Below are 13,683 nucleotides of genomic sequence, written 5' to 3'. Positions count from 1 at the left end.
ATTATCCTAACAAGAAGATAACAATATTCAATTATTCCAGCTAAACCTGCCATTGTTGTTATTTAACCAATTTTAATTTACAAGTTGTATTGTGTCATGGGTGTATTTCTTAAAAGCACCTACTAATTACACTGGGATATACTTCACATCTGTACATAGGGAGAGAGGGGCCTCAGCTGTTAGTTGCCTGTCAGAGACCACTCAAACTATCCAAGTGTGACTCAAGCAATTCCCCAAAGCCATTGTACACCATCAGTTCATTCATTTGTATGAGCAGTGTCATATTTGCATGAGAATGGTCTTCTGAATCTACAGCTTGCCTATGGGGGTGAAATGCTGCAGTGCTGAGGTGTCTTCCTGAACATTTCAGCCCGCTTGACCCTGCTGTTGTCTACTCCAGCCCGGTAAATATCCCTCTGGATTGGATGAAGCTTGGACTGGGTCTCAGTGGATTTCTGCTTTGACTTGAAAAGAACATGGACATAAGCTTGCTGGAGTTCAAAATGCATTTGGACAATACTCTCAGGCATAGACTGGAGCCAGGAGTTAGACTTGGTGATCTGTGTGCATCTCTTCCAGCTCAGGTTAGTCTGTGGTACTATGAGAAGAGTGCTGAGGACAGCGCAGCCCAGGCTTCCATCACCAAACCAGGCACTGGGGTGACTTGTCCCTTTTGTGACCAGGCTGAAGTTCTCTGTTGCACAGGGTGTCTGTTAATAGGGGTCTTGTGGGCCTTAGTGGCAGTAGACAGCCTGCAACAAGGTCAACAGAACACGCCAGGTAACATCAAACTGAATTTCACAGAATCACAGAATTGTAGGGGTTGGAAGGGACCTCTAGAGATCATCGAGTCCAACCCCCTGCCAAAGCAGGCTCCCTACACCACGTCACACAGGTAGGCGTCCAGGCGGGTCTCCAGAGAAGGAGACTCCACCACCTCCCTGGGCAGCCTGTTCCAGTGCTCCGTCACCCTCACCGTAAAGAAGTTCTTCCGCACATTCGTGCAAAACTTCCTATGCTGTACTTTCATCCCATTACCCCTAGTCCTATCCCCATGCACTATGAGTTGGACTATTCCAAGTTGGAAGGGACCCAGAAGGATCATCGAGTACAGCTCCTGGCTCCACACAGTGCCACCCTAAAATAAGACCATATGTGTGAGAGCGCTGTCCAGATGCTTCTTGTACACTTGGTGACCACTCCTCACGGGAACCTGTTTTAGGGCCCTACAACCCTCTGATGAAGAACTTTCTCCTAACCCCCAGCTGCCCCTCCCCTGGCACAGCTCCATGCAGTTCCCTCGGGCCCTGACGCTGTCACACAGAGCAGAGCTCAGCACTGCCTGTCTGCTCCAGGTGAAGAGCTGCAACAACCATGAGGCCTCTCCTCAGCTCCTCTGCTCTGAGTTGGACACACCGAGGGGCCTTGCCCTTCAGACCTTTCACGGTCTTCATAGCGCTCCTATGGATGCTCTCTGAAAGTTTACAATTGGATGTAGAAGACAGGGAAGTAAGTTTGCTTTGGCCTTCTGCTTGCAATCCATATGAAAAAGCACCGAAGTTTGACTTCTTCCTTGTTCAGATGTTGTGAGCCTTGCTTTAGTCAGTGCACCTGCGTGCGTTATTTCTCAGTGACGCTTCCACAAATTCTGCATTGATTTTGCAATTAGCAGTAAGCAAAGCGATGCCGTGGGTCACTGCTATCTCCCCAACAGGAGGCTGAGGCCTCAGTTGCGTGCTCAAGTGCTTTGGAGACAGATTATGCATTATGTGAGAGGCTGAGCAGACAATCACTCCACCTTCAAGACAGCCTAAGGGCTGCTCGAGCCCTCATCAGACCGAGCCTGGCCCCGCGGTGCTCTCCCCGTACCGCCCAGCCGCGTGTCGGTGCTGCTCCGCCCTTTTGCTGCCGCTAGGGGTCTCCGCGGGGCGGGAGGGCCGGGCCGGGCCGAGCCGCACCGCCCGCTCGGGGGCGGGCCGGGCCATCAGCTGACCGGCCCCGCCGCGGCGCTCGGTGGTGCCGCTGCAGCTCAGTCGCTCTCCCTGGCAGCGGTGCGGCCCCGCGGATTTACTGCCGTAGCCCAGCGCGTCCCGCCGGCCGGCCGCCCTTCTCCCCCTCCCCTCTCGGCCGCCGCGATGCTGCCCCATTTAGCCCTTCTGCTGCTGGCCGCCGGCGTCGCACGGGCCCTCGAGGTAAGCGGGGCAGGGGGCGGTCGGGCGGGGGCTCGCTCCCGCCGTCCTCCTGCGTCTCCCGAAGGCTTTGTCTGCCCGGAGCCGCCCCTGCGGCGGGGCTCGGTGAAGGTCCCCGTCGCCTGCCCTGCGCCGGAGCTTCCTTCCCCGGCCGCCGGTGAACAATAGGGCCGCTCCCGCTGAACGAAGGGGAGACGGGGGCAGAACGGAGGCAGAGAGAGAGCTCGGCGGCTCTCGCGGCCCCGCGCATCGCTACCACCCGGCTGCCCGCGCCCACCGCTGCCTTCAGCCTATTCGTGGGGACGGTGCGCGTCCCCGGAGGGATCCTCTGCCGAGGGTCGGGGAAGGGAAACTTTGCCGGCCGGGCGGGGGGCGCGGGGCCTCAGGGGGCGGCGGGAGGAGCGGCGTGCGGGGGAGGCACCGCGCCCGCCCCGTCGCGCACACACACCCTCACAGGTGCGCGGGGCGGCAGCGAGGAGCCTCCCGGCGGGGCTGGCACGGCAGCCGGGCGGCGGGGACGCGGGGCGGGGGCGTGCAGTGCCGTGCAGTGCCGAGCTGTGCCGAGCCGAGCCGTGCGGAGCCGCGGGGCGGGTTTCCCTGCGGCGGGGCGGGCTGGGGCTGCGCGGCGGCGAAGCGCGAGAAGATGGCGCCGCTGCAGTGCAGCAGAGGGGCGCCGTCATGCGAGCGGCGGACGGCCCGACCCTGGGCGGCATCGCCCTCATCCTGCCCCGCTGCTCCGGGCTGCCCGGCGGCACCTTCCGCTGAGAACCCGGTGGGGCGGAGACGGGTGGGCTCCTCTCGCCCCCCGTGACTGAGCGCAGAGAGCAGCCGGTGCCGCCCGCTGAAGGTGTGTAGGGAGCCGCCCCCCGGCCCGGAGCCCTCGACTCACAGATCCTCTGCCCCAGGGAGCCCGCAGGGCTGGCACCGGGCGCTCAGAGCTCGGCTCGCCTCACGGTACCTGGCCGTCCCTGTGCCAGATGCTGCTCTTACAGGCACAGGCTGGGAAACGCCGAGCAGGGGATATAAAAAATGAAGGGTTGTGAAGAGGCTCGGGGCTTTAAGGTTTCCAGTTATAAAACTCGTTTGGGTGTTAGCTTGATGCGACCGTTTGCTGCTTGAAAGTAATAGAAGGAAATCTCTGCCTTGGGCGCTTAGATGGGGCCAAATAAAGAAAGGAAAAATAGATTTGGAACGGTACTTCAGATAGTGATGCCCGTCACTGTGTGGTCCATTGGATCTCTCTGTCCCTAGCCTTATATATATGTGTATATATATATATATGTGGGAAAAGGTATAGAGGTGCAGGCACTGTATAAGCACTTGCAAGAAGGAGGGCTTGGGTTTTGCGTCAGAACCATTCTGAGGAGAGCCTGCATTCATCTGCAACCCCATCCTTTCCGTGATGCCTGCTGGAGTAGCATCCAGAATTTTCAGAGACGTTCTTTGCCTTGAAGTAGTTGTTTAAATGGGCAGCAGTGTTTGTGCAGAAGAAGCTTTCCATCTGGTTCTGGCAGTTCATGACAATGTTTGAGGCTTTTTTCCTCTTTTTTCCTGTTAGGTGGTGGGATAGTTTCTAACATCTGGTCATCTTATGATTAGTCTTGGTTCTTTGTATCTTGATATGCTGAAGGTTGATGATTTGAACACGGGGCTGCTTTTATAATATTTCAGTATTTCATAACAGGAATTGCATGCATACGTTTACCACACTTGCATTGTCTTTGTGTGCTGAAATGTGAAATTTTGATGTTTGAAGTAGATTTGAGATCTCATCTCCTAAAACTCAACCGTTTCTCCTGCCATTTTAACAAATGCTTTTAGGAAAGCAGCAGAAGGACCTATGCATGTTTTCAGAGGGAGTGTGGTGTAAGGAAGAGGGAAAACAGGAGCAAAATTGAAAGCCTTGCAATATTACACATAAGAAATTCCTATGTAGAATTTCAGGTAGATTAATATTTCTGCATCTCTGGAGGAAATACTCCATAGTGATGCTACAGTGATGTCTCAGTTGCTTAGCATGCTACTTGCAGCCAAGTGAATCATACTTGGAGGGGAGGGGGAGGAGGGTTGGAATTTTACCTGGCAAGAATTCTAGTACTTTGTGATGTGTCGCTTTCTCGAATAGTTACCATTTAATCTCATCCTATTTATTGTCTGATTTCAGTAGGTAAATGCGAAAGACGGTAGCTGTGAGTCTGAGTGAACAATCTCAGTTTTGCATATTAAGATTTCGTCTAATTAGCACACGGTTGGGGTGTCAAGATTTGTCATGCCTGGTACTGCCGTAAATCCACTTTTATAAGCAGGACTCTCATACCAGCAAACTGAAATGGAATTACTAAGACATTGCTAGCATACAAGCAGGCCCTCAGGAAGTAAGCTCACAAGAAGCATATTGCCCGGCAGCGTTTTTAAAGAACTGTCTAATGCTGTGATTTCGAAGCTTTTGTTTGGCTCTTTTTAAATGAAGGTTCCAAGAACTCATTTCTTAATTGTTCAGATTTTAAGTAGGTCTTTGAAAATGACTTCCTGTAACGTGGGCAGTTAAAGCAAGCTTTTCTTTTGCCTCCATTATAGAATTTGAGTTCTTCCTTCTGCTTCCGTTCTTGATTTTTCTCTTGGAAATGTGGTTTTTGTGGGTGGTTTTTTGTTTTGTTTTTTTTTTTTGGTTAAGAGATTCCCTTTGAACTTCACCCTTAAAATCTTGCAATGGCAGTGCAGGCATTATGGATTCTGGTGCATTGACAGTCAAATGGATAAATTAAAAGAGGGAAGAATGGAGCTTCTCCCTCACTGCCCCGCTTGTCTTTTATGTTTAACGAGCAACAATTTCTAGACTTCAGTTCTCTTCAGATGTGTTTTCTGAGGGGAAAAGTGATCAGCTGCCATACTTTTCTAGAGCATGTATGAAGGTGACAAGATTGCGAGACTTCTTTTTTCTCCTCTCTTACTCCACCTTTATCTATTTATGCGACAAGTGCAGGCAATCTTTCTTAACTGCTTTAATGAAGTGCTATTCTGATCTATAGGGGAAACCAACAAGAAGTGGAGGTCAACTTCATGATGGCTTTTCTCTTGGCATGTGTCGGGGACAAACAGTTTGTATGATTTGCAAAGGAAAGGTACAAAGATTCCTTCTAATTGTCCATCCTTTTTAAAATGCAAAACTTGGCACTGTAGCTTCAGAGCGTAGGTATTTCATTGAACTGCTTGATGAAATGGCAGGTGTTTCTCTCGACAGAGTCATTTCTCAGTGGCTTGGTAAAATAATTAGCACCAACTGTTGAGTATGGAGAATTGTTCAAGGAATTAGTTGATAGGATCACGGAGTCTCTGGTGGACTTTGCTCCGACCTCCAAAACAGGGCCAGTTCTGGAGGCTCAGGTAGGTCTGAAGATAGAGCTCCAAAGACAGAGCCTGAGCAACCCTGATCACAGAATCACAGAACTGTGGTGGTTGGAAGGGACCTCTAGAGATCATTGAGTCCAACCCCCCTGCCAAAGCAGGCTCCCTAAACCATGTCACACAGGTAGGCGTCCAGGCGGGTCTTGAATATCTCCAGAGAAGGAGATTCCACCACCCCCCTGGACAGCCTGTTCTGGTGGCTGATGAGCAGCTGGCCTATGGTATAGTTGGCTCATCTCTGTATTGAGGTGTGCCTGGAGGCTGTTCGGACAGTAGTCACAGAAGTTGTACCCAGGCAATGAAGAGACAATTCTTGGCTGCTACTGATAAGCGTATAATAGGGTTTGTGTATGATAACGTGTTCATTGAAGTTGTTAGGTGATCTATCTAGTATGGGTTTAACACGTAAGTCGAGAGCTGTGTGTTATTGGATTTAAATTCGTGGGATTTTGGAAAATCCTGTGGTGTAAGAAGATTAAAAGTAAAGCAAATTGAAAAAGTACCGAATGACTTTCTGTAAGCTTGGTTAAACTGTTAGAACATGTTCTTGTGGTGAGAGTACACAATGGCCGCTGACAGGCTGAGCATTGCCAAGAACGGTGTTGATAACAGGCGTGAGCTTGGACTAGTTCTGAGATGGGACTGTCAAAAGAAGACAAAATATTGCTCTGAATTTATTTTTAAAGCAGAATGCATTCGTTTGGAGGAGCCTTTGCTCTCAGAACTTGGTCTGGAAACTGCCCATCTTCCCTGACTTTCCTTCAGAAGTACCTACAATTGATGCACATTTTCTATCCCTTTCAATGGTATAGGGCCAGCTGAGAGTACAAACCAGTAATGCCTGATGCATAACTTTGAGATTTCAGTTCTGAATAGGTCACTATGTCCCATCAACTGTCTTGTCTTTTAGTTGTCAAACTTAAGTATTTGTTTTTATTTGAGTTTAAAAACAACAACAAACCTTCCAAAACCTACGTTGTTTCTTTATTTTTGTGATCTAAAGATGCATGTAAGTTCCAAAAATATCTACCACTTCATGTGAGAAATTAGTCTTACAGAAAATCAGCTAAATGGGAATAATGGCCCGCATTCACAGGGACCAGATTGGATAGCAGCCAGTCAATATGTGTGTACCTAAGTGTTTAGCTCTCAGTGTGACAGCTCTATAAGCACTGTGGTTTCCTCAGCTAAGAAGCAGGACTTCTGGCTTGCTGTGTTTTCTCGCTCATCCTTACAGCAAGTTCAGAAGAACCCAGTCTTCTCTTGAGGACTTCATATTAAAGGGTAAACTGTGCCTGTTTAAGAGGCTTTCCAAGGGAAGCCAACATTCTGGTCAGCTGCTGGTCTTTCACGGACTGTGAGGCAGCCAAGCTTTAAACATAGAAGCATGTGAGCCAGTGCACTTTGTGGTTTGTAATCCACTTGGCCTTTTCAGGCTGGAGTTCAGCTCTGCCGTATGGCTGGCAGAGGACCTAGCTCGGGAGCTGGCTGCTTTGAGCTGCTTGTTGTGCTTCCACCAGTGGTTTCTACTCTCTACAGTCAGCCTGTTCAGCACTCAGTGGCGACTCTGCTGGTTTCATGACCCCGCTCTGTGCTGAAATAAACAAGCTGTGCATTTTTTTTTTTAATAGGTCTCTTTTTCTGGCAGATGCTTCAGAGAGCTGAGTTAGAAAATGGCCACAACCAGTTGAACTGGCCCAACCAAAAGAGCAGGCAGCTGCTTTGGGAGAAGAGCCCTAGCCTCTGAAACCACATTTTCTGAAGTTGATGGAGCAGTGTTAATTAAGGTGTTGGTCCCTTTGCCTCCCTGTGATGACCTGTGGTGGCACATGAGCAGTCTTTTCATACCTGACCTCTCTTTGGTTCCTGATCATTAAAAGTTAATGTCAAGTTATTGTGAAAGGCAAAATGCTCCTAGGAGCTGCATTTAGGGATGGATGGCTCCATTCAGTTCCCACTGACCCATTTTGAGCTAATCCAGATAGGAATTCCCTATTCACCCTTCTCTGGTTTATCCTTCTCCAGAGTAGAGCTTATCTATTCAACCACAGCAGATAGCATGTGACAGGAATGGGACAAAACTAGTTGTACTTGCTCGTAAAAGCATTTTAAAATTGCTCCCTTTCAGAAAATGACATTTGTTTGATCCAGTATGGTAGTAACTATTTTTTATGTAATTTCTCTTAGGAATTCATATAAAACAATTCACGTCTAACAGGAGTTTAAGATAAGTGAGCAATACCCTGTATTTTGTTTTGGAAACTATGAAGTTTGGGCTTTGATTTTTTTGGAACTATGAAACAGGAATTTATACATACACAACCCAGATTTAGGTAATACAGTTATTGGAGCTTAGAGACCTAAAATGTCTTTCTAAATTTTTCTTATGGTGAAGGTGATAATTGTCTCCTCATTCATAATAGTATTCATTTGACACAGATGACATAATAGAGATATAGGGACAGGATTTGGATGTTACTTCTAGTCTCCTTGACATGCTATTGCATGGTCTCTGTGCCTGCAGCAAACATTCTCTTACCTTGTCAGCATGTCCTAAAGACTGCTTATTTTGAAGCTTTAACCCTGTGAGAAGTCTTTTTTATTTTCTTTTTCTATTTTTTTTTTCTAAATTGAGGCCCTGCAAAAGGCTCTATTTTTTTTTCATCAATTTTTTTCATACACAGCAATCTAATTTGGAGACAACCTGCTTATTCTTGTTATGATCAGTTGTGTAAACTTGTTTATCACTGGAGTTTTAAACTGGATTCGAATATGGATTTCTGAGCTAATAGAGTAGTTCACCTTTCCTCATCAGGGAAGGGTCAGGTTGGGTGTAATGAAAAGGTTTTTTACCAGAGGTCAGGCACTGGAACAAGCTACCCAGGGCAGTGGTCATAATACCAAGCCTGCTGCTGTTCAGGAGGCCTTTGGCCAGTGTTGTCAGATGTAGGGTTTGAATTTTGTGTGGTGCTAGAGTTTGACTTGGTGATCCTTGTGAGTCCCTTCCAACTCGAGATATTCTGTGATTGTGATCATCTGAAAGGTAGCTTGAAAAACTGTTTGCTCCCTATGTCCTACCTTAAAATATGGGTAATGGAATTCTGATGTACTGTCTTGATAAAGGTTTGATACTATTCATGTTCTAAGCTTCTCATAAACTTGGCTTCAAGTTTCTCATAAACTCTTGGCTTCAGTTGTTTTTTTATCATTAATAAAGGCTTATTTTTACACACATACAGCACCTGTATATTTATTTACTGGGAAGGAGGGTTATTATTCAGGGAAACATAAACTGAATAAAAAGCTAAATACTGTACTGGCTGCTAAATACTGTAAAAAGACATAGACTTTAAAATAGTGTTCAGCACTTTTATTTCTTACAATGGTAGAATATTTTTTTTCCTGCTACCCTTAACATTGAAAAGCCAGTTTCCCATGTTTATTGTGTAAGGTATTCTTAATCACACACATCTTGATCACAACAACTTGGAGCTGTTCAGGTGATGTATTTCATCTTCCTGTCATGTCTGTGTGGATCCACGTGAAGATGATATCTCTTATAAAACCAGCACAAAGACTTGCTTATTTGGGCTGTAACATTGCTTCAGTGCTTGGCCAGCATTGGAGACGTTGGCAGGGTTAGGAGGTAGCTGCTGGTCTGGGCCTGCATGGCACCATGCGCAGAACCACAAGCTGACTGAGGCCTGTGGGCATTGTTAAAGCCCTGTGCTGGTTAGGGGGTTTCCTTAGAGTAGAGGATCCGAAGTCTCTGAAGGGAGCCCATCTTCTCCAGGGAGGGGATGGCAAAGTGGGGTTTGGTTTAGGTGCTGGCAGTTCTGAGGGATGGAAGCTACTTCATTTACTTGTTTAAACTCTAGTTCTGGAGGCAAAACCAAATGAGAAAGATAATCTGTAATTTATTAGAAGGAAGATTGAACACTGCCTTAATTGCCTCCACAAAGAGGAAATAGCAGGATAACAAAAACCTGACAGCTAGCACTTTCTGGAAGGCATTCAAATAGGAAACCATAGACATGTTTTTAATAGTACAGACTTGTGGTGAGCTGAGAAAGGAAATGAGTTTTTTTGCCTTCAGTCTACAGAGGCAAAGTAGGAGCAAAGACTGAGTGACTGATTTTTCCAGAGGGGTAAATAAAGGATGTTGGGCTGCATCATGGCAAATAGGAGAAGTGCAGTAGCCAGTGAGGTGCAGGAGATGAGTGCAGGCACCCTCCATGTGGTGGGATTTAAATTCTGTATTCACATGAAGATCCCACCAACTTGAAATGCACCCTCAGGGAATATGGCAGTGTCTTGATGTGGAGCGCTTTTTGGCTTGCACGTGCCAGTATTAATTGCAGATACATTTGCTTGTTGATTTTAGCATGAGATTTGGTGTTACCAAGTACAGGTATGGCTGAGAGTTAGACTTATGTATGTGTGTATATATATATTTTTAAGCTTGTTGAGCCACCGTTTTCTGAGAGAAACAGCATAGTATGGTTATGTTGAGCTTTCTCAATTCTTTAAACAGTTGAGTTTTTGTTTTTCCTGTTACTGGTCCTGCTGAAGCAAGAGATGCTGGAGTGGAACCAAACACCAGAAAGCTGGATTCCTCTGGTGTGTTTGTCACACCTGTTGATAGTGCAAAACAGGTTTGGAATTGGATCTTTCTGCAGTTCTCTTCACTCTATGTGTCTTACTTCTCGGAAAGGGTAGTCAGGCACTGGAATGCGCTGCCCAGGGAGGTGATGGAGTCACTGACCATGGGAGTGTTCAAGAAACGTTTGGATGTTGTCTTGAGGGATATGATTTAGCTGGGAAGTATTGGTGATGGTTGGACTGGATGATCTTCTAGGTCTTTTCCAACCCTGATAATTCTGTGATTCTGTGTTCAAATTGCCTCCATAACTCCACTAAACAAGTCCTAAAGAAGAAAGGAAATGAACTGTGGGCAGTTTTCTGGGGCTGTGAATGACTGTGTTGGGTGAGGAGTACTTAGACATTTTACAGGATTCTTGACTTTTAAATGTCTGGTGCTGCATTGGATAAAACCTTGGGAGGATTATCATTAATTAGTGTATCTTGAGTGATATTCCCCAAACGTTTCAATAAAAGCTGAGGATGATGTAAAAGGCTGCAAGAGCTTTTAGGGAATACTGTGTTTAAACTGGATTGCAGACTCTGTGTGTCCAGAAAATACTACTTTTTGATCATGGGGAATAACTTGGTTAAGAGACATACTTAAAACTTGAGAAATGTGGCTGGCGCATCAGAAATTTCTAAGTTAAATTTAAGTATTGTGCCCTTCCCTCTGGGTTCTGAGATTTGGGGCATCTTCTTTAGAAGTGAAAATTCTCGTTCTTACTGAACAGTCCATGTTAGAGTTGCCCTTGAGTCAGTACTATATTTGTCAGGTCATTTTAGGTGTATCCAGCTACTTGTCTTGGTCTAACTTCCTGATTTCTTGTTTCAGTAGAAACAGCACAGTACAAAATTCACTTCAAACAAAACAAAAAAACCCTTTGGTATTCTTGCTCCAGCATCTTACTTGGCTAAACATACAGTGTCAATGGCTTTCTAGTGGGAAGGCTGTTTTTAATCACGCCGGCAGCCAAATAGGTGGTCTATCTGAAGATGATCTGCAGGGGAAGAAAAAAGGCAGAGCCGTTAGGCTGCTTTGTGATGTGTGCTATAAAAAGCCATACCGGGTGGTTTTCCCAGGGTGATAGGAAGAAGTGGTTGGTGGTTTTGGTAAGCTAGTGAATTGCTTGCAAGAATCAAGAAGAGCAGAGAGGGAAAGCCTTACAAATACTATTTAATCTTTGTGAGGGGTGGGGAGGGGTGATGACTCTTCCTGATTAAAATGCATACCTTCAAGATTTAGTCTTCTGTCTACTTTGTTTGAATTTACAGTATATGTTGGTGATTACTGATTCTTCTTGCTAAACCAGATAGCAAAGAAACTCGGAAGTCATGTTTTTTGGAGTCAAAAGGAGTATAAAACAAAGAGAATATTTCTAGCCACCTGTTCCTGCAGTTTCAATTACATGTCGTAAAAAGCACATGAAAATTCCTCAGGGAAGTGCTATTGCATTATCAGTCTCTCTTTGCCAAATATCTTATGGTACCTAAACTGATACGGTGTTGAGAGTGCCTGAGGTTTTGTATTCAATGGGATGCATTTCCTTTGCCCTTCTGCTTGTGCTTTGAAAGAGGAAACTGACTTAGACATAGAAATGAAATAGATGAGCACCTACAGTTGCATGTCTGTCAACAGATTTTTATGTACCATGCTAACGATTTGTCTTGGTCTGCTTACAAACTTTGCTCCCTCTCTTTCCTGTTTAAAAAAGTGCTTCTGGTGCCCAAAATAGTAAATGTACTTTTTCAGTCTTAACCAACACTGTGTGCTGTACATAAACTTGGCTACATGCAATGCTTAGATTTGCTTTAGAGCTTACAGCAGAAGTAAAATAAAAAAAAGAGCCCAGCTTATTCTCTCATGAAAGTCATAATACCCCTTACGTTAGTGTGGAAATCAGCCACAGAATTAATAATTTACCAAAGACTGAGAACTTGCTGAGATGAAGTGCTCTTATTTCAAATGACTTTCATGAGGAAATAAGCCGGGCTCTTCTTTTTGATAAATATATACATATAGATACTACGTGTGTTATTTAGGCAGATTATTTCTGAAAATGGATTCCCCTCTCCATGTGTTGTTAAGATGTGTGTATGTAAATCTTTAATGCCTTCCCCACATAGAAATATTTAGGAGCTTGCATTACCTGTGGATATCATTCTGAGTTGGAACATGGGTTTGGTTGCCTGAAGGTGTTTGAAATACGCAGCCTGGTTGTACTTGAAGGTAGTCATGCAACAAATACTTGGTTAATGTTGGGTGAGCTGACACACCCATGGCTCAGAGTGGTTTTCTGTCTCTTCCCAGTTCTTAATGATGGGAAGATATGGGGAAGGTGTGTTTAAAAATGTATGCCTTTCTTGCACTAATTACTAATAGGAAAGGTGGTGCTTAATATGCTCCTGTGCTGATGGTGATACTGGGAAGTCTTTCCAGCTTGAGCTTGATCTGCTTGGTGTGTCCTCTGTATGCTGTCATGCCTGCTTGGCCTCTGCCTCCCTTCTTTGGCCTTCATTTGTGAGGCTGCGGTGGATGACGTTTGTGCTGTCTTGGTTTGTGACAGCATGTGGGCGTACTTGACTTAGCTTCTTGTTTTCCATTCTCTGGATGTGGACATGTGCAGTTCCCACGCAGGTTATTTTTCTGAGGCGGTGGGAGGAAATAATTTTCTCTTGGTGGTGCTTGGCTCTCAGGATGTTCTTTTGAAGTAGGGGTGACTAGATTCAGACTGGCTGCTGTCTGGCAAAGTGGTACCTGCCCAGAGTGTAGGTCTGGAAAAGCAGTGCCCTTCTTCTGTTAGCCACATCTTTTCCTCAGCTTTGCCACTGTCTTTAGGAGGGAAGGTGTTCCTGATTGTTAGCAGTTATGACTTTGAGGAGAGATTGTTTTTCCCTCTAGCTTATACTACAAATCCTTTCAGATTATGAGGCAGTGCCTGCCAATTTGCCATGTCTGTGGACTATTTCTAATAACCTGTTTTTTGTTGACACTGGTGGCTTCCTGCCATGCCTGTGTTGGCATTTAAGTTTGTCACGTTGGTGCTCGAGGGACTGAATGACAGCGCGGGTCATGGTGCAGTGCTGTGGGCTGGGCTCTGTGGCATGAAGCCCTCAGCTTTGCTCTCTGGGTTGCCCATATCCCCTAGCTGCTTGCTAACACAGTGTGGTGTCAGGGGTGACTAGATCTTGCAGCTGCTTCACTATAGGCCTTCAGTTTGACTAAGGTTGCACAGTTAGTGAACTACGGTTATAAATGTGAGCGTCAAACTACTTTGAAAAACACTTTCCTTGTGACTGGTAACAAGGGATTTCTGACTCTTCTAATTCCTAGCACTACTCATCCAAAAAAGGCACTGGGGCTGCCACGCACAGCCAGGAGTTGAGGTTATGCCACATGTCCAGCTGCTTCTGTTAGGGCTCAATGGGAAGGGGATTGGGGGGGGGG

General features: G+C 46.1%; 1 protein-coding gene across 2 annotated transcripts in view; it reads left to right on the top strand.

Annotated features, from left to right (window-relative positions):
- Nucleotides 1–1,980: 1,980 nt before the first annotated feature.
- The window catches only part of APP (amyloid beta precursor protein), a 195,840-nt gene continuing 184,137 nt past the window's right edge, over nt 1,981–13,683 (top strand). Inside the window, exon 1 of one of the 2 annotated variants that reach the window (XM_015880829.2) lies at nt 1,981–2,192. In XM_015880829.2, the coding sequence (XP_015736315.1) occupies nt 2,136–2,192 (57 nt within the window). In that variant the 5' untranslated portion in view covers nt 1,981–2,135. The remainder of the gene's footprint in view (nt 2,193–13,683) is intronic. The other variant, XM_015880839.2, reaches the window with a different exon arrangement.

The sequence above is a fragment of the Coturnix japonica genome, chromosome 1, assembly GCF_001577835.2.
Source record: "Coturnix japonica isolate 7356 chromosome 1, Coturnix japonica 2.1, whole genome shotgun sequence".
In the NCBI taxonomy this organism is placed as follows: domain Eukaryota; kingdom Metazoa; phylum Chordata; class Aves; order Galliformes; family Phasianidae; genus Coturnix; species Coturnix japonica.
The sequence above is the reverse complement of the archived record's forward strand: the minus strand, read 5'-3'. Positions and strand labels throughout refer to the sequence as shown.